At 57.5% G+C, this 25763-nt stretch overlaps 4 protein-coding genes across 16 annotated transcripts; 2 read left to right on the plus strand and 2 right to left on the minus strand.

Moving 5' to 3' along the window:
* The first annotated feature begins 2866 nt into the window (after positions 1 to 2866).
* CPSF4L (cleavage and polyadenylation specific factor 4 like) lies at positions 2867 to 6061 on the plus strand. 2 transcript variants are annotated; one of them, XM_019008475.2, is made up of 7 exons: positions 2867 to 3164; positions 3781 to 3930; positions 4166 to 4261; positions 4363 to 4456; positions 4708 to 4750; positions 4862 to 5047; positions 5560 to 5714. In XM_019008475.2, the coding sequence occupies exons 1-7, from the start codon at positions 3062 to 3064 to the stop codon at positions 5626 to 5628; spliced, it is 741 nt and encodes a 246-aa protein (XP_018864020.1). In that variant the 5' UTR covers positions 2867 to 3061; the 3' UTR covers positions 5629 to 5714. The 2 variants fall into 2 exon arrangements, with proteins under 2 accessions (XP_018864020.1, XP_033374490.1); XM_033518599.1 differs by lacking the exon at positions 4708 to 4750 and having other exon boundaries at positions 2871 to 3164; positions 5560 to 6061.
* C18H17orf80 (chromosome 18 C17orf80 homolog) lies at positions 6035 to 9080 on the minus strand. Of its 3 annotated transcripts, XM_015645308.3 has the most exons (4): positions 8055 to 9079; positions 7685 to 7792; positions 7234 to 7350; positions 6035 to 6769 (listed from the first exon to the last, which is right to left on the minus strand). In XM_015645308.3, the coding sequence occupies exons 1-4, from the start codon at positions 9046 to 9048 to the stop codon at positions 6741 to 6743; spliced, it is 1248 nt and encodes a 415-aa protein (XP_015500794.1). In that variant the 5' UTR covers positions 9049 to 9079; the 3' UTR covers positions 6035 to 6740. The 3 variants fall into 3 exon arrangements, with proteins under 3 accessions (XP_015500794.1, XP_033374488.1, XP_015500793.1); XM_033518597.1 differs by lacking the exon at positions 7234 to 7350 and having other exon boundaries at positions 6042 to 6769; positions 8055 to 9080; XM_015645307.3 differs by lacking the exon at positions 6035 to 6769 and having other exon boundaries at positions 7105 to 7350.
* Positions 9081 to 9188: 108 nt separating this feature from the next.
* FAM104A (family with sequence similarity 104 member A) lies at positions 9189 to 17006 on the plus strand. Of its 3 annotated transcripts, XM_015645980.3 has the most exons (4): positions 9245 to 9372; positions 10989 to 11085; positions 14759 to 14821; positions 16359 to 17006. In XM_015645980.3, the coding sequence occupies exons 1-4, from the start codon at positions 9326 to 9328 to the stop codon at positions 16593 to 16595; spliced, it is 444 nt and encodes a 147-aa protein (XP_015501466.1). In that variant the 5' UTR covers positions 9245 to 9325; the 3' UTR covers positions 16596 to 17006. The 3 variants fall into 3 exon arrangements, with proteins under 3 accessions (XP_015501465.1, XP_015501467.1, XP_015501466.1); XM_015645979.3 differs by lacking the exons at positions 14759 to 14821; positions 16359 to 17006 and adding an exon at positions 11194 to 11986 and having other exon boundaries at positions 9189 to 9372; XM_015645981.2 differs by lacking the exon at positions 14759 to 14821 and having other exon boundaries at positions 9209 to 9372.
* On the minus strand, positions 16673 to 25706 carry COG1 (component of oligomeric golgi complex 1). Of its 8 annotated transcripts, none has more exons than XR_004499718.1 (15): positions 25360 to 25706; positions 24943 to 25187; positions 24121 to 24302; positions 23704 to 23874; positions 23479 to 23632; positions 23101 to 23311; positions 22236 to 22997; positions 21599 to 21745; positions 20633 to 20794; positions 20260 to 20387; positions 19738 to 19846; positions 19162 to 19271; positions 18990 to 19065; positions 18600 to 18861; positions 16673 to 17485 (listed from the first exon to the last, which is right to left on the minus strand). XR_004499718.1 is itself a non-coding variant. In XM_019008532.2 (15 exons), the coding sequence occupies exons 1-14, from the start codon at positions 25687 to 25689 to the stop codon at positions 18621 to 18623; spliced, it is 2805 nt and encodes a 934-aa protein (XP_018864077.1). In that variant the 5' UTR covers positions 25690 to 25706; the 3' UTR covers positions 16673 to 17485; positions 18600 to 18620. The 8 variants fall into 8 exon arrangements, 6 of the variants coding, with proteins under 6 accessions (XP_018864077.1, XP_018864078.1, XP_015501458.1 ...); XM_019008532.2 differs by having other exon boundaries at positions 18600 to 18638; XM_015645977.3 differs by lacking the exon at positions 16673 to 17485 and adding an exon at positions 17589 to 17694 and having other exon boundaries at positions 18600 to 18638.
* Between the last annotated feature and the right edge of the window lie 57 nt (positions 25707 to 25763).

Consider the following 25763-nt stretch of genomic DNA (forward strand, 5'->3'; position numbering starts at 1 on the left):
GATGGATGGATGGATGATGGATGATGGATGGATGGTTCCATCCCAGATGCTTGACCCTCCAACCAGCCTGGGGGGTCACAGGGATGCTGATGGAAGTGTGGGTCTGTCCCCCGTGGGAGGAGCACCTGGAAGCTGCTGGAGCCAGGGAATTCCGGTGTCCCGGTGGGGCCGGGCAGTGCTGGGAGCAGGCGGAGGTTTTATACCGTGTATGTACAGATACAAGGAATAAAAGGAAATGGTAGTGACTGCTGTGGCCTGAGTTCCTGAGGGGTGACACGTGGAGGGGACCTGCTGCCCTGTGCTGTCACCAGCCCCAGCCCTGTCCTGCTGCCATCCCCGGCTGTGCTGCTGGCACCTGCCACGCCCGAGCTCTCTGTGCCCGAGGAAGCGGCAGAGCTCCTGCTGGCCGGATCTGGCTCGGGGCTGGGACCCTCGGGCCAGGCGGCTCCTGCCAAGGGCCGGCTCTGCCAGCGCTCCCCTCTGCTCCCCGCAGCCGGCCAGGGCTGGCTGTCCCTGCTCCCACGGGCTGGGGGCCAAGGGGTGCCCTGGGGGGTTCCCGGCCCCGTGGGGCTGCCGTGGCCCTGGATGATCCCGGGCAGGTCACTCCAATCCTGCAGCCAGCTTCCCACAGCTCAGCCACTGGGGAATGGGGCTCTGCCAGTGCTGGGAGTGACATTCCCTGGGATGGCGCTGGGCTGAGATGGGGCAAAGCGCCAGGAATGGCCCCACAGCCTTTCCCTGAGCACTGGCCAGGCTCTCCTCGCTGGAGAGAGGGAATGATTTATTCCCCTAAACATCTCCCAGCTCTGGGAGGGGCTGGGTGCCCCTGTCCACCCAAATGTCACTCCCTGGAGGAGCCAGGGGTGCGGACAAACGCTGTGCCACAGCGGGGACACAATGGGGTCCTGTCCTGTCACCCTGGGCAGGGGACATTGGGCCATTGTCTGGGACAGGGAGAACAACAGCAGCTGCAGCTGGAGGCTCTGAGCTCACCAGGCTGGCTCTGCCCTGCTCACCGTGCCCCCCTGCCCTCTGCCAGGGTCCCGTGTCCCACCCCTGAGCCAACAATCCTGGTCACTGCCACCTGGGAGGTCACCAGGCTGCTGGGGGACAGCTGGCTCCTCTCGTCCCTTAGGGATGCTGTGGCTCAGAGCAGTGAGGTTTGGTCCCTGGGGTTTCCCCCTTTGCTCCCCGGGGCCGTGGGGTGGGGAGAAGCCCTGGGGTGACACTTCAGTGGCCGCCTGCCACTGTCACTTGGCCACCCTGATCTTTGTGACACCTGTCAGCTCCAGGCTGGGGCTCGGCAGTGCCACACTGCCGTGAGGTGATGGGGCAGAAAGTGTGTGTGAGGCTGCTGAGCACAACCGGGACACGCTCCACGGGACCGGGAACAGACACAGCCCCGCTCCACGGGACCGGGAACAGACACAGCCCCACTCCACGGGACCGGGAATGGCCCTGGGACACCGTGAGGCAGTGGGGACAGGGACAGTGCCGTGTGTCCTACTGGGGAGTGACACCAGTGCTGGCCTCAGGGAGCCAGGCTGCACCCCCGGCCTCCCCAAACCCCTCGGTGGGCGCAGTGGCATCTGTCACATCCCCGGGGTGGCACCTGGGCTGTCCCACAGGGCTGCGGGTGGGTGGTGGGTGCCCAGCACCCTGCAGCACCCAGGGGCAGCGCCCTGGCAGAGCTGCTCCAGTGCTTTGATGCCAAGTGACAGAATGGGAGCAGGGCTCCATCGGCCGTGTCAGCCCACCGTGCCCCGGGCGCCGAGCGTGGCCGCGGGAGCCGCGTGATGGAGCAGGGATGGAGCAGGGATGGAGCGCTGGGATAAATCCTGGGGCAGGGATGGAGAGCTCGGATAAATCCTGGGGCAGGGATGGAGAGCTGGGATAAATCCTGGGGCAGGGATGGAGAGCTGGGATAAATCCTGGGGCAGGGATGGAGAGTTGGGATAAATCCTGGGGCAGGGATGGAGAGCTGGGATAAATCCTGGAGCAGGGATAGAGAGTTGGGATGAATCCTGGAGCAGGGATGGAGCGCTGGGATAAATCCTGGGGCAGGGATAGAGAGTTGGGATGAATCCTGGAGCAGGGATGGAGCGCTGGGATAAATCCTGGGGCAGGGATGGAGAGCTGGGATAAATCCTGAGGCAGGGATAGAGAGTTGGGATGAATCCTGGAGCAGGGATGGAGCGCTGGGATAAATCCTGGGGCAGGGATGGAGAGCTGGGATAAATCCTGAGGCAGGGATAGAGAGTTGGGATGAATCCTGGAGCAGGGATGGAGCGCTGGGATAAATCCTGGGGCTCTGGGGCTGCTCTGGAGCCCTGGTCATGCCCAGAATGTGCCACTGGAGCCTGGCACCTGTGAAAGCCCCAAAGCAGGGATGGAAGGGGATTCTGGGCAGCCCAATGGAAGTGTCCCTGCCTGGGGATGGAACAAGAAGGGTTTAAGGACCATTCCACAAGAAAACCCTTCTGTGATTTGTTGGGATGCAAGGTGTGACCCCTTCCAGGAGCCCAGGGATGTGGGTGTGCCCTGCCAGGCCTGGGGCTGGTGCTCACAGTGCCCAGAGCACACCAAAACACACCCAGCATCCATCCCGTGCTGTTGGAACGCTCAATCCCAGCACTCTGGCCAGATTTATCTCCGTTTAAGGCCTGGAAGTGAGGGGTTAACCCAGCTCGCAGCCAGCCCCAGCCGTGTTTTCTGGAGGAGAAGCAGATGTGGGAGCGGGGAGTGAGAGGGGCTGCCTGGGGCTGAGCTCCCCAGCTGCGGCACCAGGCAATCAGGGCTGCAAATTGGGATCAGATGTGGGCAGCTTCCCCCTCTAAATGCAGCACTCCAGGGCTGCTCGGGCTGGTTCTGCTCTGCCTGGGGAGGAGGAAGAGGAGGGTTTTGGAGCACTGCTGGGGTCTGGGGTGGCTGCAGGGACCTCTGGAGTGGGGTGCTCCCTTTGGAGAGAGGTGTTTTCCTTGGGGAGCTGTTCTTCCCTGCCTCTTTCCTCTCCTCCTCCCCTGCCTGTGCCGGGCTGGAGCGGGCTCTTCCCCGAGCAGGGATGATGCAGGAGCTGGTGGCTGGTGTGGAGAAGATCAGGTTTGACTCGGAGGCTGACGTGGAGGAGCTCGGAGCTCGACCCCTGCCCTTCCTGGGGGTGGACAGTAAGTTGGGGACAGGGCTGTGGGGTCTTTTGGAGTTCTCACTGCCCTCCCACACCACCTGGGTGGTTTTATCCTGGCTCCAGGCATTGCTCCCTCGAGGATGGCAAAGCTGTCCGGGAGTGCCAGGGTCCCCCAGGGTGGTCCCAGCACTGGGGGTGGCAGCTGAGGCCCTCCCCACCCTGGGGCAGAGGGGACAGGCTGTGACAGGGGTGAGCAGGGACATGGGACAGGCTGTGACAGGGCTGTCCCAGGTGTGCAGGGACACAGGGGACAGGCTATGACAAGGCTGTGACAGGGACACAGGGGACAGGCTGTGACAGGGATGTGCAGGGACACAGGGGACAGGCTGTGTCAGGGCTGTGCAGGGACACAGGGGACACAGGGCTGGCTGTGACAGGGCTGTCCCAGGTGTGCAGGGACACAGGGGACAGGCTGTGACAGGGGTGTGCAGGGACACAGGGGACAGGCTGGCTGTGACAGGGATGTGCAGGGACACAGGGGACACAGGGCTGGCTGTGACAGGGCTGTCCCAGGTGTGCAGGGACACAGGGGACAGGCTGTGACAGGGCTGTGCAGGGACACAGGGGACAGGCTGGCTGTGACAGGGCTGTCCCAGGTGTCCAGGGCCACCCCCAGCCCGGCGGGGCCAAGCCCACGGTGTGCAAACATTGGCTGCGAGGGCTCTGCAAGAGGGGCGACGGCTGCGGCTTCCTGCACGACTCGGATGCCAGCAGGATGCCCGAGTGCTGTTTGTACTCCAAGTTCGGTAGGTGCGGGGCTGGGCATCCCCGGGAGCCTCTTCCCACCCCTCTCACATCCCTCGGGCCTGGCCTGGAGCAAGCGGCTGGTGCCACCTCCTGACTGCGCCAAGAAATGTCACTGTCACACAGCCAGGGTCCCCCCAAACCTGGCTGTTCCCAGGGCACCCCAATTCCTTCCATCCAGCCCTTCCTTGAGCGATTCCCGCGTTGTCCCAAACATCCCACACCTTGCTCCGACAGGCCAGTGCAGCAACAAGGACTGTCCCTTCCTGCACCTCGATGGCACCGCCAGCACCGTGGGCTGTCCCTGGTACGACCGAGGCTTCTGCAGGCACGGTGAGCTGGGAAGGGGCAGGGGCTGGAGCCCCGGGGAGGACTCGTGGTGCCCAATCCCGGGGTGATGCCGTGTCCCTCTGAGTGTCCCCTCTGCCTGGCAGGTCCCCTGTGCAAGTACAAGCACACCAGGAGGGTGATGTGTGCCAACTACCTGGTGGGCTTCTGCCCCGAGGGACCCAAGTGCAAATTCGTGCAGTACGTACTGGGCAGGCTGGGGGGGACTGGAACGTGGCTGGGGGGAGGAAATCCCCTCCCTGAGGTGGCTGTGGCCCTTGCAGGGTCAGGGACAAGGACACAAAGGGTCTGAATTTACCAAACCCCACGCCCAAGCTGTGCTGCTGGCAGCAGGGTCAGCGGTGGGTGGCTAGGGGACAGCTCCAGGGCACCCCTGAGGGGCTGTGGGGGCACCTCAAGGTGTAACTGCCTGTCCTCTGTGTCCCCTCCAGCCTCAAGGCCGGGCTGATGACGAGCAGCACAGACCCAGCCAAGGTGAAGCTGTTTTTCCTGTGCCCACGGGGGTGATGCCCCAGCTGTCCCCCAACTCCTGTGGGGCAGCAGCAGCTGCCAACTGCCCCTCCTGGCCCCTTTTTGCCCCCCCAGGAAGCTGGATATCCCTGGGGGCTGGTACAGCGGGACCTGGCTGCTGCAGAGGAGATGGGAGGTGAGGATGTGCCACCCAAGGAGCCACCTCCCCGTGGCACCCAGCACCTGGCAGCTCCTCTGTGGGACACCAGCCGCTGTCCCCAGAGCCCACAGAGCCTGCTGGAAGGAGGAACCTGCTCCAAGGTGAGGGATTTTGGGGAATGGGAGGGCTGGGAGCAGCGGTTTCACCTTGGAGGGGGAGGATGAGGGGCAGCAGGTGCTGTGGGGATTCCCATAACAGCCTCTTTGACTGGAAATGTCTTTTCCCTGTGTTATTTGGCCCTTGGAGCTGGGGTGGAACCAGCAGGGGAAAGGGTTTCGGTGGTGAGAACCCTGGGAACAACAAATCCCTCTGGGTCAGAGGTTTGGGGAACAACAAATCCTTCTGGGTCAGAGGTTTGGGGGAACAACAAATCCCTCTGGGTCAGAGGTTTGGGGGAACAACAAATCCCTCTGGGTCAGAGGTTTGGGGGAACAACAAATCCCTCTGGGTCAGAGGTTTGGGGAACAACAAATCCCTCTGGGTCAGAGGTCTGGTGTTGGAGGTCTCAGTGCCGCTTCCATGATCCCATTCCATTGGAAACGGGGTCAGAACACACGTGTGGCAGTGGCTGATCCAGCACAAACCATTCCCAAACCATTCCCTGTGCCCCCAGAGCGGATCAGGCAGTCCCTGTGCCAGTGAGAGCGGGAGGACTCGGCTGGGAATGCTGCTGGGAGAGTGACTCCAGCGCTGCCACACGGCTCAGGGAAGGAGGACACCACGGAACACGACGGACACGGCACCGGGGCAGCGGCTGGACTAGGAAAGGCAGCAGGGTTTGGCCAGCACCAGCTCACAGTTGGCACAGGCAGCACAGAAATCACTCCACACCACGGCAGTCACAGCTGGCTGCTCCCCCTGGCACTGCTGGCTGAGGGCAGGCCGGGGCAGCTGCAGCATTCCCGAGGTTTTCAGGGGTGCCAGGATCCTGGGCACAGGGGTGAGGATGTGCTCACCCCTTGGGAAAGGGGCACAAAGCACCACGTTTCACGGCACAACCCAAGCAGGAAAGGAAAATCCACACAGGTTTTTATCGCTGGTGAGAGAGTTTTTGGTGCAACACCTCTGACCACGGCACTACTGCACTCTGCAGAATAAAGAGCTCAGACTTTTAATTCTTGGCTTTTCTTTTTGCCCTTCGTGCCTGCAACATGACCAACCCTTTCCCAGACATGTCTGGGGATGGCAGGCTCCAACTAGCACTCCTGACTGTCCTGGTTTGTCTGCTGCAGGCACGGGTTTGCCCTCTGGGCACAACAGCTCATCCCTTGCAGTTTTCTTCCCCAGAATTAGGGTGCTGTGGTCTGAGCTGCTGCTCCAGTGCCTTCACACAGGTCCTGGCCAGCCCCAGCAGTGCCAGGGGTGAGTACAAACTGGGCTGGGCCTGGCACAGCTCTGAATTTAAAGGGAATGAGTACTGGGGTTGAAGCCCACCCTGCTACAACACTCAGCTACAGCAGAATTGTCAAATTATCTCTAATGACAGCTCATGTCCCGTGTCCCAAAGAAGGGATCTGGGACTCTGCAGCCTCCAGGAGCTCTCCTGGAGATCTCTCAGGGTGCCTCTAATGCTTCCTCATTTCACTACTCGAAGCTGCCTGATGCATGGGGAGGTGACCACAGGCTGTCCCTGTCACCTCCCTGCTGCACCAGCTGACCTGCAACGCAGCCCCTGCTCAGCTCCAGCCCCAGCCAGGCCCCTGCAGCTGCCAATTCCTGCTGGGACCCCGGTCCTGGCTGCTCTGCAGCCTCCCAAAGAGCTCTGGCTGTTCCCTGGCTGCTGCTCCAGCTCCTTCAGTGATATTTTCGCCAGCGGTGTCGCTCTGGAAAAACGAGGAGAAAACCATTGCAGAGTCAGCACAGGATCTCTCTGGGGGCTCCAGCTGGGGTGAGGAGCCCAACTGCAGCTTCTCTGTTCACGTGCTGCAAGGGGGAACCACCCAAACACCAAATCTCGTCATTTGTCAGGAAATGCAGGGAACAGGAGGTCCTGTTGGAATATCTCCTCCCTCTGCAGGCTTTTCCCAGTGCTCCTGCCACTCCTGGAGCTCTCCAGGGAGAAGCTGTGAGTCAGCAGCTGCTATCAGCACTTTTGTTAACCAAATTCCTCTCCCCACCTTGGGAATCCTGCTCTCTGAGCTCTGGAATTAGTCTTGAGCAGGGAGTATTTAAATAATTTAATTATTTAAATTAGTCCAGAGCTTTAATTAACAGCAATGCCAAACAGGCTTTCCAAGTGCTGCAAAAGGAAGGAGTCCTGAAACAGGAGAGCCCAAGGAATTCTTACTGAGGTGCTGATAGTTCCAGCCATAGCTGAGCAGGCAGTACCCAGCCAGGAGCATGGAGATTCCAGCAGGTCCCCCCTGCCTCACGTGGATGTATTTGGCACAGTAACTGCTCCAGGCTGTTGGGAGAGAAAGGAAAGGGATAAACCACGGGCTGGTCTTGGGGATTTGCTGTTTCCATGCAGCTTTACAAAGCTAAAGTGTTGGGGGGTGTTTGTTTGTTCCCAGAGAAGCTGTGGTTGCTCCTGGATCCCTGGAAGTGTCCCCAAAGCCAGGGAGGACAGGGTTTGGAGCAGCCTGGGACAGTGGAAGGTGTCTGGATCATCTTTACGGTCCCTCCCAAACCATTCCATGATTTGTGCTTTGTAAAGATCCGGGCTGGCTACCTGGATCAATAAAGTAAATCAGGGAAGTGGGGTGGATGGATCTGCCCCAAGAGCCAGGAATTCTCACCTCTCTGCGCTGCTCCCAGCAGCCCCTGGGGAGAGAAGTTGCAGGTGCTGATCCAGGTGTGCAGCTCCCCCAGCCTCACCTCCATCAGGGGTCTCTCCCAGAGGGGACCTGTGGGGTGACAAGTCACAGTGGTCACAGCAGGGGAGCTGCTGTGTGGTGTGGAATTTGGGATTGGAAAAGGAGAGGGAATCACCTCTCCCACCAAGTTTGGGCTCTGTCAGCTCCAGCCTCCATGAAAACATCATCCATGAGCTTTGCAGGCTGCAGTTAAACCTCCTTGGATTCTCCTGGATCCTTCCCTGGGCAAGCCCAGCGTTCCCTACCCCTCCTCTCCAATTCCAGTGAATCCCAGCAGGGAGACTTTGGTTACCTTGCTGTCCCTGTGTGAAAGCACCCTGGGGTGCCCCAGCAGCGATCCTCACATCCTCGTGAAAACGCTTCCCTGGCAAAATCCTCAGCCCTTCATAATCAGGGTACAGCTCTGGAAACCACTCCAAGCCCGAGGCCTGGGCTGAACAGGGGGGCTGGATTTTGGGGGTGTGGAGCAGAGCCAGCTGTGGGGCTGTGCCCAGGTTCACGATGGGCTCGGGGGCTCCCTGCAGCTGCTCCCCGCTGTCCCGCGGCCTCTGCAGGCTGCTGAGCTCATTCCTGGATGTTCCCCGGCCGTGACCTCCCAACGCCTCTGTCAGGGACAGACGGAGGAGGTTCCTGGGATGCGAAGCAGACACGGGGGGTTCAGATCCCACCCCAACTTCCCGGTGCCCCCGCTCCTCTCCTGCCGCGGATTTGTCTCTTCCCCCCCGCTGGACCAGGTCACCGAGGCCACTTCTGCTCTCGGGGGGCTCTGCAGCTGCCTTTGTTGCCTTTAAACCGCTTTTCTGTCCCTTGGAGCTCCCGCTCCGCACGGCTCCGTGGCTCGGAGTCTCCTTGCTGGTGGATTTTGGGGCGGTTTTGCGGCGCTGCGGGAGAGGAGCGGGGCCGGGCTCCGTCCCTTCCCCGCCGCTCCCCGCTGCTCCTGCCCTGCTCCGCGGCTCCTTCTCCCGGAGCACCCTGGCGCGGTTCTTGTGGATCACCACCTTCACCCCCTTCTGCAGCTTCCCGGGCACATCCCGCACCTCCTCGGGGTGCAGATCCAGGCTCCGGGCCACGTCCCGCACGGCGCGGGAGGCGCTGCCGGTGGCGGGGCTGGGCTGGCGGCTCCTTCCCTTGGCCGACGGCGGTGCGGGGGGCGGGCGGGCGGCTGAAGCTGGTCCCGGTGCCGGTGGCGGTGCCGATGGTGGCGCGGCCTTGCAGTGCGGGAGGTGCGCGCGGAGCCGCTTGAAGGGCCGCTGGCAGTGCGGGCACAGCTCCGTCCCCGCCGCCATTACCGCGCGTACTCCCGCCCCTCACCCGGGTGACGTCACAATGGCGCAAGCGCCGTATCGCCCGCCCGCGAGGCGCGCGCTGTGACGTCACAAAGGCGCAACCCCGCCCGCGCGGGCGCACGCCGTGACGTCACGGGGGCGAGGCGGCGGCGGCGGAAGCGGCGCTCGGGGCCGGGCAGGGCCGCGCTGCCGCCCCTCACCGCGGCCTCCGGCCCTCACCGCGGCCTCCGGCCCCTCCGCGCCGCCTTCCGCCCGCCCCGCCGCGCTCCGACCCGCCATGAGCTGCCGGCAGCCGCTGCCGAGCGAGCGGGGAGCGAGACAGAGGTGGGCGAGGGCAGCGCGGCCTGAGGGAGAGAGGGAGGGCGGGAAGGAGGGGCCGCGCTGAGGGGAGGGGGCTCGGAGCGGCCCCGGGGGCGCCGCGCGGGGAGCGCTGGGGAAGGGGAGAGCGGCCCCCCGAGCGCTGGCAGGGATTAAAGGGGTCGGCGCGGAGGTTGGGAGCCTCCGGGAGGGCGAAGGGACGTGGGGGATGCGGAGGATTCGGGGGAGATTCTCGGCATGCTGGGGGAGGAAGCAGAGGGATCGTGGAGTGGCTGGGAGGAGGTGAGGGACTGTGGAGACAGGGAATGGGGTGGAAGGCACCTGAAAGCCTTTCCCATTCCAGCCCTGCCGTGGCAGGGACACCTTCCACAGCCCAGGGTGCTCCAAGCCCCATCCGAGCTGTCGAGGTCACTGCAGGTGTGGAGGAAAGGAAGGATCCAGAGGCAAAGGGAGGAATATCCCTTCCCCAGAGCGTGTTCCAGGACAGATGGACAGCGTTTGGTGCTGTGATCCCAGGGATGGGGAGCAGGGAGGCAGCTCCAGGCTGTAGGCGTGGGCCAAATCCTGGCAGCTGAGGCTGCTGCACAGCCTGGCTGGAAAAAAGGAGCCAGTTATAAATACCTCCCTCGAGTCTGTTTTGACTCATTCGAGCACGGATTAATTTTAGGCACACCAAAACAGCTCCATCGTGTGTTGTTTTTTGTTGGGTTTTTTTTTGGAGGCTGCTGAGATCGTGGCTGACTTGTCACGTTTGTACAGTGGGGAGAATCGTTTGATGTTTGTGTAGGAATTCTGGGATGCTGCTGGGGATCAGCTGCTGTGGTGGTGTCACAGAATCACACAGTGGTTTGGTTTGGAAGTGACCTTCAGTCTCATCCAGGGCCACCCCCTGCCATGGGCAGGGACACCTTCCAGTGTCCCAGGGTGTTCCAGGTCTTGTCCAGCCTGGTCTTTGAGGTCTTCCCTTCATCTCCTCTAATCTGGGAATATTAGCACCGCCCCCACCCCATCATCCTCCTCCAGACTCTGCTTTGCCTTGATGCCTGCAAAGATTTGGATAAAAATCAGGTTAAAACCTGTACCCCAGGTGTCATGAGAGAGCGGTAAATACATCAGAAATGGAGAGGAGCTTGTTTTCCACGAGGTGTTTCCTGACAAAACCTTATTTCCACAGGGGAAATGTGATTGTTTTGGAATGTGACTCGATTCCAAGCACTGTCAGAGAGACTAAAGAGTCGTTGTGGGGTGATGTGAGAGGTGAATAATGGGAAATGTGGTCACTGCCACTCATCCCAGTGCTGTCCCCAGCCTGTCAGGTGTCACTCTGAGCCCAGGGATTATTTTTAGATGTGCAAGGCTGACAATTGTTAGATGAGTTTATTTGGAAGGATGGGTTTAATGTGAGTCCCTCAAACTGATAGGAGACATCTTGTGAGGAACAGGATCCTCTCCTGTGTGCCCCAGGCAGCAGCTGAACGTGAGGGGAACGTGAGAGTCCCCAGCACCTCAGGGGGCTGGAGACATCCTGCATTCATTTATCAGGTGTTGCTGCTTTTTTGGGTGCCTGCAGAGGACAAAGCAGAAGGTAGATCAGTGAGCTGATCATTTATATTCTCCTGCAGGAAGAGGAGAAGGAATGGTAATGAAGATGATGGTCACGTTCCCCAGACCAAACGTAGCACCAGGAACACTGTCCTCCAGGACTCGTGGGACACTGAGGTGAGAGCCTTCCCAGGAAAATCCAGCCTCCTTCCATGCTGCATTTCAGCACCAGCTGGAATATCCTCTGCATTTCTTTCATTTTTGTTTCATGGCTTTGTGTTTGAGGTCGTGAGGTTTGACTTGGTGACATCAGAGATTGAAATCAGGATTGAATCAGTTTGGAAATCAGCATTTCCAGTGAGCCTGGTTATCCCTGGCCTGAAGATTTCTGGGAAGAAATTCCAAATCCTGCTCTGCAGCACCCAGGGAAATAATTTCCTGCTGTTTCTGGTTTTGCTGTGTGGGATGAGCTGTGACCAGAGCTGGGGAGATGCTGAGGGTGGATGTGACCCTGGGCTCACTCTGCCTGACCATCAACTTTGCCTTTCCTTACAGTCAGGTGATTTTCTGTGGGAGAAAGACAAAACACATTCCAGGCAGGCCTTATCTGATGTGGGAGAAATGCTCTGGTAGAGCTGCTCAGTTTAAGCAAGACTTGTTCACAGCTAAAACACTCAAACTCAAAACTCTTTGTGTTTTTTCTCATATTTTCCATGATTTTTTGCTGGATGTGGGATAAACTCTCTTGTTTTCTTACCCCTCACCAAACAGGTGTTCTTTCGGTGCAATTTGAGATTTTTTTCCTTAAAAAAAAAAAAAGAAATTGCTGATTTCCCAACTGCTGCCAGATTTCCTGAGATTTCACCTGGGTGAATCACCTGAAAATTCACCGTGAGCAACGTCCTTGTGTTGCAAAACATTCAATGAAAAGAGTGTGCAGAGCAGAGACTCCCTCTCTGAAGCTAATGAAATGAATGAAATTAATTTCTTTGAAAGTTTTGGAAATATCCTTGGCTTTTTAGAGCCTCCTGACTTTGAGGGTGGATTGTAATGAGCAATTACAGTCTGAATTATTACAGAACTAACCCAATCATTCAACTAGTAATTGTACTTGGGAGAAAATATTTAGTTGCTGTGTAACTTTGAGATCTTTTATAATCTGGAAACAGTTTCCAAAGGATATTTCTACATTCCTGTTGCGAGGGAGACTCTCTCTTAACCTCTACAAGTGGATTATGTGTTAGGACACTGCTGGAAATGCTCTAAGAGCTGCTGTCCATCATGAAGGAATTCTCTGGGATGACAACTGCCCCGTGTTTTCAGGAGGGAGAACTTTGCATTTTGGGGTTGTGCTGGGGAGAAGCAGCCCTGGTTTGTTGCCATCTGACACTGAATCACTTGTCCAACAGGTCAAACCCCTCCGTGTGTGTAGAGTAGTTAAAGGCTAAAGCAGCTTTGTGGCGGGAGGAGGACGGATTTAGTGTGGAACAAGGGATTGAAGTAGGAGTAATGAAATTAAGGATATCAGGAAAACCCCCTGATGGTGAGTGGCAGAAGCACCTTTGCTTGTCGTGTAAACACCTGGTGTTTGGGCAGAGCCACTAAAAGCAGGACTGGCAGCGGGCTTGTGGCCACACAGCAGGGGTGGCCTCAAGCTGGCCTGGTTTCCTGCAGGGGAACAGCACGGGCAAGGTCACTGCTCAGCCTAACAGAGACTCTGCTTCTTGCATGCACTTGCCTGGTTAAAGTCTGTTTTTAACACATCAAACCCTGCTGTGAGGCAGGGAGGAGCTCTCACTGCTGAGGAACGTGGACAAAGCTCCTCAAACGGCCCCATTCTCCAGCAAACAGAATTCCCAATGTTTTCTCCTGATGAATAGCTTTTTCTTTTTGGTGTTTTGTTTTTTTTTGGCTTGTTTTCTTGTTGGATCCCTGAACTGAGCATGCTCAGAAATTCAAGCCACGAGATTAAATCTGTATTATTCCAACATTTGGTTAAGGACTTCCTGTGCCAAAGGGAGAAATCCTCGTGCTCACCGTGCACGAGTGCTTCCAGTTGGTGCCGCCTGGAAAGTCTCAGCCAGTTTGGAACACTTGGATTTAGTTTCCTGATATTTTGCTGTGTGCAAAGACACCTCTTGCTGGTTCAAAATCCCCACTGGTTTTGGGATATTCCCTGGGAAAGGGGGAGTGGGAGCAATTTGTGACTTCCAAGAGCATGTGAGAGTCTCTTTTCATCGCAGAGCGTCTCACACCTGCTTTTTGTGAAACATTACCTAAAGTCCTGATTCCTCTGGCCTGTTTTGGTTCAGACTGGCTGTTCCCTCTTGCAGAGCGAGGCTTCTTTGAGAACACAACCTCAGGATGGCAGCTGCATTTTAAACAGGACTTGGCTTTTGGCAGGATCTCTTCCCACTTTTTTTTGTGTTACACGTTTTGCTCTGGAGAACAAGGTGAAGGGAGGTTTGTCCTTAGTGGCAGTTCAGAACTGGGCTGTTCTGTGATCCCTCACTTTGAGTCCCACTGCTTATCCAAATCCCATCCAATTCCAAAGGATTTGCTGTTTTGTCCCTCTGGATTGTCCTTTCACCCAGGACAGGCAGCACCCCAGCTTTCACAGGATGGAAACAGATTCTCTTCAGTCTCCATCAGTGCTGCTTTTTGGCCAGTTGCTGTCAGATGTGCCATTCCTGCTGCTCCTGGAGGAGTCACTCCCAGGTTACAGCCACCCTGAGGGTGACAGAAACCTCTGCTCTGGGCTCAGGCCATGGACAGGCACAGACACGGGGCTGGAGCCACAGCCAGCGTTAAACATTAGCGAGGCAGAGCCTTTGCCACGGAATTTCACTTCCTGCTCAGCCTGTGCTCCCTTTTCCAGGAGCTCAGCTGGGTTGTTTGCCCTGTGCTTGGTTAGAAATCCATTGCTGGTCCCTCAATCAAGCCAGGAGAGGTTGGAGTGGATCCTCCAAGGGGATCCTGCTCATGGGAATGCTGAGATTCCCAGCTGTGCTCTGCAGCCTGGGGAATCACCACTGCAAACCGTTTGCTCTCATTTTCTGAGGGAAGGAAGCGAGTCTGAGTGTTCTGGCTGACCCTTTCCTTCCTGAATAACTGCTGCAAACCCCAATTTCTTGCAGTTCCTCTTTGTTCTGGCCAGGATTGAAACACCAGTGGGTTTCTTGGCAGGGATCAAATCGAAGTTCTTGTCCCCCAGTGTCCAGGGAAGGGCTGCTCTTCAGTTCCCACTAAAACCAGATCGTGGCTCTGTTCAACTCATCTTGGAAGATGTTGAGAGCAGCAGGGGCTGAGTGGCTCTTTCTCCAGTTCCTGTCACGAGGGATTGTCTCAGATCTGCACATTTAACACAACATTTGTTTGTTTTAAAACTTTTAAAGTGTGATGTTAAGGGTTAAAGAGCCCAGTAAACCTTGAAGATGCCCTTTTGATAGTTAAAATATTCATAAATGTCACTGGGCTGCTTTCCTTTGCCCCTGTGAAGCTTTGTTGATGCCTGTTTTGCTGACTTGATGACTTTAAGGATTCTTTTTTTGTCTGATTGTAGTCCAAATGCGTTACAGAATGTGCTCCACAGCCTGGGGACACGGTAGGTGTTCCGTGGGGTGTGGGCAGTGCTGAAGGGGTGCCAGTGCTAGTGAATCTTTGCCTTAGAGAACTGGAAATCAAGAGGGTCTGACAAACCCCATCTGTCCCAGGACACGCTGCCAGCTTCACAAACCTCCCAGATACACAAAATAATCACTGCTAACAGCTGGAAAACGCCTGTTGAGATGTGAAACGTGAGCAGCAAGAGAGGCCAGGTTCTCATTTGGATTTTTACCTTGATTTGCAGAAGGTGGCTGTAACGAAGCTCACTAAGGAGCGCAGACTAAAAGGAAACAAAGTGTCCTGTGCGGTGGGTTTCTCTCCGAGGCTGCTGTGACCCCTTCCAGCATCGCGTGTGACTCTTTGTGCTGCTCTGCAACAGCAGCTGCGCTGCCCAGCACCACCCCCAGCTCCTCCCTGTCCTCCCGGGGCTCTCTCCCTCTCTAGATTTAGGAAGAGGAGCTGGTTGCTCCCGTAGTTCCATCTGTGCTCCCCGCTGTGTGTTTCTCTCTCTCCTCGCAGCCCGGGGCCCTTGGCTTGGCTTGCTGTGCTCCCACAGAGCTGAAGCATTTTTGGTGCTTAGCGAAACAAAGGAATTTGTCAGGGTTGGATGGTCAGGATCGATGGTGGATCAGAGCTGGGGGGAGGGTTGTGTTCCACCCCAAACATCCGCAGTGCCTCCCTGGGCCCTGCAGCACTGCTGGGTGCAGTTTGTACCGCTCCTGGTTTACTCCAAACACGCTGCTGGGTGCAGTTTGTACCTGATTTACTCCAAACACGCTGCTGGGTGCAGTTTGTACCTGATTTACTCCAAACACACTACTGGGTGCAGTTTGTACCACTCCTGATTTACTCCAGGTGAGGCCCTTCTGGAAGTGGTGCTGACTGGTAAATCCCTGAGGATCCTGTGAAATTTGTCCTCTTCTGCTGTGGCCACAAAGCTGTGACTTCTGTGGCTCAATTCTTACAAAAATGTCTATTTTTTAGCTGCTGTCACTTTTATGAATCATTTATGGGGTGGCAGAGTAGCCACTTGCTGATTGACTCACCCAAATATTTGCAGATCACACAAACTAAAATATTCCATCTGGAGCTAATGGAACCTTTCCTTAGCAACCCTTAAAATGGTGTTTTCTGTCTTTGAATCCCTTATGATGATGGCAAATGCTCTTCCAGCCATTCCCATGAAATGTGGTTGTCCTAAATGCTGGCAAATGAGCCCTGGCCTCTTATTCCAATCAAATGCTGAGTTCTTTTTGCTGCATGAGGAATTCCTTGGTGCCTGTTGCTCTTTCACAGTCACGTCAAGTAAATTGGTGTGGAATTGCTGTGGAACACTTCCAATTAACCCTGCCACAGAGAACTGGGAGTACTTGATGTTAGGGTGTTCAAAGACTTAAAACTGGGTGTTGTGTGCATTTCTTTCTCACAACCTCTTGCTTTGGATGCTTCAGATCTCCTTTGAGGATTGCCTTGTAGGAAAATGCTTTGCATGGTGCCTCCCTCAAACCTCTGCCCTGCCTGCCTGGGAATGTCATTTTCCAATTCTCGGATCACTGCAGCAAACTTCACTAGTGCAAACGTGGGGCTGGGGGCAGAGCTGGAGGGTTTAACTGGGAAGGATTGAAATGCTGGAACACCCTGGAGGTCACTGAACTCTGGGTGAAGGCTTTGTCCCTTCAGCTCTGTGACACCGGTGTGGGCAACAACAACCTCTCCGTGCCAGGGTGGATTTATTCAATCCATCAGGCTGGGAATGTGGAAGGGAGGGATTTATCCTAAAGGTTTGTTTCTGTGGGGTGAGGAAGAGGTGTCTGATGTTGCTGTTCGCCCTCTGTGTGTCCCAGTCCTCCAGCAGTGACAGTGGGAGCAGCAGCAGCAGCAGCTGTAGCAGCAGCAGCATCAACAGCCCCGACAGAGCAGAGTCCAGCCTCAACCCCAGGATTGCAGGATCCAGCCCCGTCTCTTCCCAGCCCTTCCACGAGCAGTCTGCACTAAGCCAAGGTCCTTACTTCCACATCAACCAGATCCTGAAGGAAGCCCACTTCCACAGCCTACAGAGCCGGGGACGCCTCCCTACATGATGACCCAGCAGCTCCCTGCCTTCTGTGAAGGGACAGCACTGTGTAGATTTGATATTTCAACTTCAAAGTTTGTTAAAATGGAATTGCACAAAATTGCCTGTTGCCTTTTCAGTCTATATTTGAAATAACAGGTTAACAGGAGATTGTTTACTTGTGGTTTGCTGCACTATTGCAATGCAAAAGGGGCTTTGGAGCAATTTTTATAGGATTCTTTTTGGGGTGGTTCTAAAGTACGTGGCAAGAGGAGACTGAGGAGTCCACATGTGTGTTATAGGATTGCAAACTGTCCAATTCCAATCGACTGCCTAATCTGTTTGTTAGCAAGTTGTTGCTTTCTGTAAAGTTCTCTTAAGCGTTCCTCTTCAGTTTTATAAGTCTTTTTTTAATTTCAATAAACTAGTTAAAAAATGATTTGGCAACATAATTTTTTGAGCATTTAGAGTTAGTGAGAATAGGAGCAGCGAGTGCAGGTCCTTTAGGCCTGGGAGCTCCCACCCAGCTCGGGGTGAGTTCTCTCATGAGCTTCACTGCTGCAGGACTGGAAGGGAAATGTGAAATTAGAGCCAGGACAGGTCGGGCAGGTGCTGCAGGGGCCACTCAGAGCCTGGAGGATACAGGTGTCCTACCCTGCTCCAGCACCCTTTCCAGCTGTGAAATGTTTTCTCTTAGTGTGTAGGTTGTTTTGGCTGGTTTTTTTTTTATTATTATTATTATTATTTTATTTCTTTAATTTGATTTCAACAATGTAAGGATAGGAGGTGAAAAAGCAGCTCCACCTCTGTTCCAGCAGCCAGGGGACAAGGACAATCCAAGCTGTGCCTGCTTCCCGTGACACGCCCTGCTCTGCCCGAGGATGGGAAACCCTGACAATCCTGGAGGTGTCACCGCTCCTGCCAAGGGGACAGAGAGATCTCAGTGAAGACAAACACCCCCAGCAGGTTTATTGTTTGCTGCCTCACTTGGTCATGCCCGAGAGCCAGCCCAGCTTGAAGAGGGACGGTGCCGCCGCGTCCTCGTCGTCGGTGATGAGCTGCCGGAACAGGGAGCCCGGGCGCGCCGCCTCGTCCTCTCTGGGCAGCACAGCGGCTGCAGCCTGGCCCTTTGGGGACACAAAAGTGACTCTGACCACCACAGCACCCTCGGGGCTCCCTCTGTCCCCCCTCTGTCCCCTCAGCATCACCAGCTGCCAGGTGGAGCCGCGGCACAAGCGCTCTGGGCAGGCAGCTGGAGCCGTGACGCTGCTGGGATAGTGACACACACACACACACGGGGCCACCTCTGGGGGCTGCTGGTGGCAACAGGCACTTGGCAGATGTCACTCAATGCTCACAAAACCCCTCAACACTCATCAAAACCCTCTGAGCAGCAGGGCAGGGGCTGCTGCGCTCACAGCAAGGGATCACAGCGTAGTAAAAGCACAGCTGGTGCCCTTGCAGGAGGTTTTTTTGGAGAAGTGCAGATTTTAACCTCTCCAGAGGAGTTTTAGCATTGAAGAAGGAGCAAGCATCTGTCAGGGATGCTGGGATGTGGCTAGCACAGGACACGGGTGTGCTGAGCACAGCACAGCAGCTGAGGGGAGTGACAGAACGAGCCAGACATCACTGCACACTTCTATGCTCTAGTCAGGGTGAGCTGTGAGAGGTAAGGAATGCCTTCACTGGGAACTTCTGGGCTTTCAAACACCCCTTCTGCTGGTCTGGTCCTTAATGGCTCTGAGTAATGGAGAGTTGCAAATTGAACATCATCTCAAATGACACTGGTAAAAAACCAGGCTCTTGACAAGACTCAACAACTTGTCCCAGAGATAGATTGGGCTGGTAATAAGTAAAGGAAACATTAATTGCTGCTTCCTACAGCAGTGAGGTATTCCTTGGCTCTCACCCAGCACACAGAGCTCCATCTAAGCAGATGTTTTAAACTGGGGGAAACAGAGCAACAGAGAGATTGGCTGCTACAGCTCAGCAGCAGGAGAGCAGCAGGACACTCCTCACACAGCTGGGGTACCTGGCCAGGCCTCCTCGGGGCTTACAGGGCAGCATCCCACTGGAAAGGAGTCCAAGCATTAGCTACTGTCCTTCAGCCTTTCCTGCAGCCCTGTTCAATGAGTTGTCTCTGATGCATTGCCCTCAGCCATGTAAACCCTCACTGCCTGCTCTGCCACACAGCAGTGGCCCCAAAACCACGCTTTTGGGCAAAGGGTGGGGTTTGGAGGGTCCTGGGGAAATCCCCCCCATCCCCTGCTGTGCTGCCATAATGATTCCTTTCACTGAAAATAAAAAATCAGGTGAAATAATGTTTGGCTCTTTTCTTCTTTCCCCACAAAGTCAAGTGTTGGGGGGGACAGTGAATACTGGGAAAATATTCCTATTTTTACAGTTCAATTCAAGCACCAACCTGGGCTCTTTCTGTGCTCCTGGCACTGGACTTGCTCTTCCGTGAGCTCGACATGCTCAGTGGCAACAGTCCAAACCTTAAGGAAGGGAAGAAAGAGATGTGGGAAATGTGGGAAATGTGGGAAGCAGTGTCCCAGAGGCAGGAGAGCGCCTGGAAGAGCCGGGTGCCTCACCTGATCTGGCTGGATGCTAAGGGCAGGATGTTGTGGAGCTCCTGCGAGCTCAGAGCGCTGCCCCTGCTCGTGTACTGGTTCTCTGTCCCAGTCAGCAGGCCAAAGAGAACCTGGAAGGCACCAGAAGCTGCTTGGATTTGGGGAAGAGATGCTGGAAGGCACCAGGAGCTGTTTGGATTTGGGGTTCCTGCAGAGTTGGCCCCACAGTACGTGGTGAATCCACTGGCACACCATCAGCACTGAGCTTGAACATGAAGTGTCTCCCTTCCCCCTCTTAACTCTTGTGTTTAATTATTCCCACAGCTGAGTCCCAGACCTGTTTCAGCACTCCTTAACCCGATTAGTGGTGCTCAGGCTGCAGTGAATCCTGTTAGATAAAGTCCAGCCAGCCCCACACGCGGGGCCGTGCAGCCGGCTCAGCCAGCTCCTCTTATCTGCAGCCGGCACTGAACGCTCTTCCCCCTTCCAAGGAAGTGCCAGTGCTTATCTTGAGCCATTCAACAGTTTAAAGGCACCCCCAGCTGCCCTGCTGGAGGCATTTGCAGCCCTGCTCCCTGCTCCAGCCCTGCTCCCTACCGAGGTTCTCTGCACCAGGCGGTTCAGGTTGCTGTTCAGGTGTGGGGTGAAGACATCCAGGTCGAAGGGATCGATGTGTCCCTCCAGGAAGTCCATGACCTTCTCAATGCTGCAGGCAGAGCAGAGGGCTCCTGTCAGGGGTGGCATCCTGGTGATGCCAGCTCTGAAGCAGCCAAGGATTTCCTGTCTGGGGTGACTGAGCAGAACAGGAATTACTTGGCAGAACAGCAGCTGCCCCAAGGGTTTCCAGCTCCTCCAGGAACCTGCTCCCCATGGTACCCCCAAGGCTGGAGCTAACACAAGGCTTTAACTCTTGGCTGGAAGCTTAACTCCTTCCCCAGGGGCATCCTCTGAGGGTATCCCATGGCCACAAGGAGCGGGACCAGCCCACTGCCTCAGCCCCTGGCCACAGAATCCCACCCCTCCTGTGTTTTGAGGATGAGCTCGGTGTTTGTGCAGCTTGTGCTGTTTTAGAGCCCCCCAAGCACTGCTGGAGGATGTGACCCCCAGAATGTGCCATACCCAGAGTCCTGCTTGATCCTGCTGGGTTTTGTGTCCTCGCTCTTGGCTGTCAGGATGATGCTGAGGTACCTCAGGTCGTAGAGTAACTGCAGAGCTCTGCTCTGGGTCAGGGGGAAGCTGTCCGGCCTCTGCAAACGGGACAGGCAGGAATGGGGCTCCCCCCTGGCCCAAGGGGGAAGATTTGAGAACACCAACCCCAAGGCACAACCAGAGTGTGAAACGTGGTGTCTGCTCCCCTTCTGCCTGAGTTCTGGGGGAGGCAGGGTGGGTGTGAGGGTGTCTGTCCCCTTCCCAGCTGGCACAGACAGGTATTTTCTGTTCCAGGAGCTGGATGTGTCCCTGCATTCCCAGCTCCCATCCCACACCCAGGTACCTTCTCCTGCTTCTGCTCCACCAGCTTTTCATAGGCAGCCAGCACCTCTGCCATGCAGCTCCTCAGCAGCTCCTGCAGCGTCACCTTGGGCAGGGTGTGCCCACCCACCCTGTTCACCTCCTGGCACAGGCTGAACAGGAGGCACTGCGCGTGCCACGAGGGCTGTGCAGGAGAACAGAGGTTATTCGCCCTGCACGCTCCATTCCCTCCCACATCCCCTCAGATGGGTGGTGGGAGTGTCCCACTTCCTCAGCAGCCACAAAGCTCTGCCCCACAGCTTGTATCTCACAGGGTCTGCTTTACTGACACCCCAGATTTTGGGTTACAGCAGCTCCCAAAGTCCCAGACACTGAGTGCAGTGAGGACTCCTTGTGCATCTTCTGCCAGCACAGACCCTGCTCAGCCCACCCACTCCCTGGGGCTGTTCCTCCCTTGTCTCCTGGGCCTCCTGAATTCTCATCCAGCTGCTTTTGCCCTCAGATAATGGAATTTACTGGATAAATTTCACTGCATTTCCATGTCCAGCCCCTCCTGTGCTGTGCAAACAGAGAACTCACTCCAGGCCTGGCCCTCCTCCCTCCTGCCACCTGCTCTGTCCCTGTGAGCTCCTTCCTGTGCCACCACCACACCCCTGGGAAGCCACACGACTTCCCTGAGGATTCCACAGTCCCACTGCTCCAACTGTCCTGCAGTGCTTCCAGCTTCCATGGAATCTCTCCCCTGGGACCTCTGTGTTTAAATCAGGTCCAAGTCCTCCTCTGGCTCAGTTTTAGGGGATCTGGGCCAACCTTACTCACAGAGATAAACAGCGACAATGACCCATTTCCTTCCCCTGACCTCTGTCCTCACGAGGTGAGTATCTCAAAGAGCACCAGGGAGTGTTTGTCCTGTGCTCCTGACACCAACCACCCTCCCCAGCAGCTCAGTGAGTGGTTCTGGAGCGCCGTGCTGGGCTGTTCCTCATACCTGCACAGGCAGCCGGATCTTTGATGTCACACTGCTCCCAGACTCGGTTTCCTCCTGGATTTCAATCTCATCCCAGTTGGTGGCCGTGGCCAGGACAGACCCAGCTGTGTCGAGCAGCAAAGTGTGGGTGAAGCACTGAACCAGACCCTGGAGCACAAAACGAAATCCTCGATCACAGGACGGTTCTGCCAGGCCCAAAGCCAGCCCACCCTGCCTGTGACCTGCTGCATCCCTGCAGCTCCCAAACTCAATCTGCCAGACACCATCCCACTGGAGCCACCCCTCCCTGCCCAGGGAGCCCCACTGTCGCCCTGAAAACTCAGCTTTTGAGCTTGCTAACATCGTTTTCTAAAGACTTTCCCAGGACAGTAACTGTAAACATAGATATGTGTACATTCTTTCTGTTATCTTGTGATGGGCATCTCTCATGGCCAGTGCAGTGAGAAAGTGTTATCCTGACCATCCCATCCCTGGCTGTGGTGAAAAGCCTATAAATTCTGTGAGGAAAAATAAACTCTGCTCTTTCTTCACCACACCTCGATCTGTGTCTGCGTGATCTATTCATCTTCAGCAGTAACACCCCAGCAAGGGAACCCTTCCCCAAAACGCGTCTCTGAGGAGGAAAACCGCTCCTTACTTTGGTGACAGCCGAGCTCCAGAGCTGATAAGCCAGCAGGCTCTGCTGCAGGAGCTCTGCCTTCAGCCCCTGCCACTTGGCCAGCTCGGGGGACACTTCCTGGGCTTTGCCCTTGCCCAGTTTCTTGGCCGAGCGCGGCTCCTTGGGCGCCGAGGCGGCGCCGCCCGCCTGGCCCAGCACACAGCGCTGCAGGTGAGGGCACAGCTCGGGCAGGGCCTGGCACAGCCTGGCCATGAAGAGCACAGCGTGGAGCTTGGCGTCCCCAGGGGTGTCCAGCCGGCTCTGGAGCTGCTCCCGGACGCAGCCCAGGAGGTGCTGGGTGCAGGCGATGCAGCGCTCACGGAGCAGCCCCTGCACGGTGCCGGCGTCGGCGAAGCGGTCGAAGGCGGGGCGCGCCGGCACCGCCGGCTCCTTGGGGACACAGTCGTCCCCGGGGAGGTAGGACAGGACATCCTCCAGCCTGGCCTTCAGCTTGGAGTCCAGCGTGGAGCAGAAGCTCTGCACGCACGGGGTGAGCGCCTGCGCCTTCATGGCCAGCCCGCTCCTGGCGAAGGGCCCGCGCTGCCCCACGCTCACCCACGCTGCGTCCCCGGGCAGGTCCCCGGGGCTCTCTGACCACAGGAACAGGGCCACGTTGTGTTCCAGCTGCGTCTGCTTGCTCAGGGCACCGCTGCCAGCTTTCACCTCCAGTTCCTGCAAGGCTACAGCCAGCAGCTCCTTGGAGCTGCCTGAAATGGAGTCAAAGCCTTCTTTGGTCAGAGTCTGCAACAGAACCAGGAGAGAAAACAATGTCAATGTGGCACTTAAACACAGCCTCAGCACACTGTGAGACAACAGCTGGGAGTGCCCCCAGCACAGCACCCACCTGCAGCCTGTCCAGGAACAGCTGCTGCAGCAGCTCCTCCCAGAAGGACACGGGCCTGTCCAGCAGGCGCCGGCACACGGCCTCCCAGTTGTGGCTGCTGGAGTCGCTGGACAGCAGCTCCCACACGGCGTCACGGATCCCTGCCAGCCCCTTCATGCTCTTCACGTACACCAGCAGGGTCCTGACCCCTGTCCTGATGTCATCACTGCACCTGCAGGTGAAGTTTCACCTCGGTGAGGGGAGCGAGGCCCTGGCACAGGGTGCCCGGCTGCTGGCTGTGCTGTGCTGCCTCTGGCTGCTCAAAGGAGAGGGAAGGAAGAGGAGGATGAGGGGATGAGGAGGAAGTCAGCCAGGCTGGGATTGCCCTGGCCCACTCACATGTTGATCCACTGCTGCAGGGTCTCCCTGAGGTACTCCTGGCTGATGGGGTGTGCCAGGGTCCGCAGGGCCGGCTGGAATTCCACCACGGACTCGGGCAGGTACTTGAACCAGCTGCTCAGCTTCAGATCCTCCTCCAGCACCCCTCCTTTCCCTGGAATCCCAGTCAGGGATCAGCCCAGGATCAGCCTCCTGCCTGCACCCCCGGGCAGGGGCAGGGCTCACCTGCGGGGTTCTGGCCCGTGGTGCTCTCCAGGGTGGAGAAGAGCAATCCACAGGGCAGGGCTGGCTCCGGGGCCATCCCCTCGGGCACGGTGTAGAAGAGAGCGTGGGCCTGGTACAGCGTGGTGGTGAGCAGCTCCATCAGGGAACACACCTGAGCTTTGATACCTGCACCTGCAGAGAGCTGACTTTGAGCCGAGGCAGCCCTTCAGCACAGGTCAGAGGCACCAAGAGAAGGGCTGGAGGGCAAAAGGACTCAGCCTCGTGCCCCTCCTGCTTCCCCATTACAGCTGGGCTTGCCCTAAGCCCTTGAGAACTGTTAAAAATTATTCATTTATCTGTTAATTGTGCTATTTGTCAGTGTCCCTGCCACCATGAGATTCACAGGAATCACCCATCCCTGCTCCCCGTGGCACTGACCGTGGTGGGGCTGGTTGAGCAGCTGCTGGATGGCAAGTTTCCTGGCCAGCAGAAAGTCAGCCAGGGCCTGCCGTGGGGAGCTGTCCTCCAGCAGCATGATGGCACACAGAGCTTCTGCCACCGCCTGGTCCGAGCCCGTCCGGCAGCGCAGCAGCGCCTTGCTCTCCTGCAGGATGGTGGATCTGCCACGGGAACCAGCTGGGAGTCACTGCCTGAGCCACACACTCAGCTGGGCTTGTGTGCTGACTGCCAAAGTGCTCCTTTTTCCAGACTGTCATATGGATATTACAGGACCCCTGAGATGGTTTTTGTCCCAGGCTCGTGGAATGGTTTGGGTTGGAAGGGGTTTCTCTAAATCCCTGCCATTCCAGTCCTGTCACCTGATGGAATCCTCGGGATGTGCTTCCCTCACATCCCTCTTTCCCTGCCTGCCAGCTCCCAAGGGCATTCCCAGAGCTCCCGGCTTTGACACCGGCCCCAGCCCCGGGATCCTGCCTGGGGCTGTCCTGGGGCTCCAGCTGCAGCTGCCTCCTGGGGCAGGTGGAGAATTCTCCCACCTTGCTGCAGCCGATTTCTGTCCTGCCTTCCCTGGGCTGCGTCTGAGCGAGTGCCACGGACAGGGAACGGTTTGGGCTGGGAGGGAACTTCAGGATCAAGCAGCTCCAAATCCCTAGATCAGGCTGCCCCAAGTCTCATCCAGCTCGCAGGACGAGGCGCTGAGACACTCCCAGGGATGGGACAGCCAAAACTCCTCCGGGTAACCTGTGCCAGGACCTCACCCCCTGCTCATCCAGCCCGTCCCACGCCCCGTTCCCGGCGCACCTGAGGTGGCTGGCAGCCGCCACTTGCCGCAGCAGGATGGGGAAGCGGGCGAGGATGGGGCTGGAGCGGGCTCGGGGGGTGTCCAGCTGCAGCTGCCGGCGCAGCTGAGCCCCGAGCAGGTGGAGCCGGGCCGCGGGCAGGTAGCGGCCGCCTTCCACAGCCCCCCACACCTGCTCGGGAACCTCCAGCAGCAGCTTCAGCTGCGCCGCAGCCCCGTAAAAACTCTGCTGGGCTGGGGGGTGAACCTGCAGAGAGCACACGGGGTCACAGCGAACACAGAGCGGAGAGGAGGAGATGGGAAAAGCGGCCAGAGGGGGAGAAGGGACCAGGGAGGGAGCTGGAGCGCGGGAGAAAGAATGGATAGAAGCGGGGAAGGAAGGCAGGAGGGACCGTGCGGGCACCCCCGGTGCTCCTCACCGTGCCGGCGGGGCCGGGCCGGGCCGAGCCGCGCTGCAGCCCCCGCACGGCGCCCAGCAGGCGCTCGGCGCTCCGCCGCATCTCGGCGATGGTGTCGGCAGCCTCGATGAGGTCGCGGTAGCGCTCGCCCACCATCTGCCGCAGCTCCTCCCGCTTCTGCTCGATACCGGCGCGGAGCCGCCGCTCCACCGCCCGCAGCTCCGCCGCCGTGTGCGCCTCGAACAGCGCCTCGGCCTCGGCCCCGCGCACCACACCGGCACCCACGGCACCGGCACCCACAGCACCGGCACCCACAGCCGGCCGCACCCCCGGGGCCGCCATGGCCGCCATGTCGGCACGGGAAGGGGACGGCGCTTCCGGGAGTCACCCGCGGGGCGCCGACGCCATCTTTGTGTCGGGCACAG

This window comes from Parus major, chromosome 18, assembly GCF_001522545.3.
Source record: "Parus major isolate Abel chromosome 18, Parus_major1.1, whole genome shotgun sequence".
NCBI classification, from domain to species: Eukaryota; Metazoa; Chordata; class Aves; order Passeriformes; family Paridae; genus Parus; species Parus major.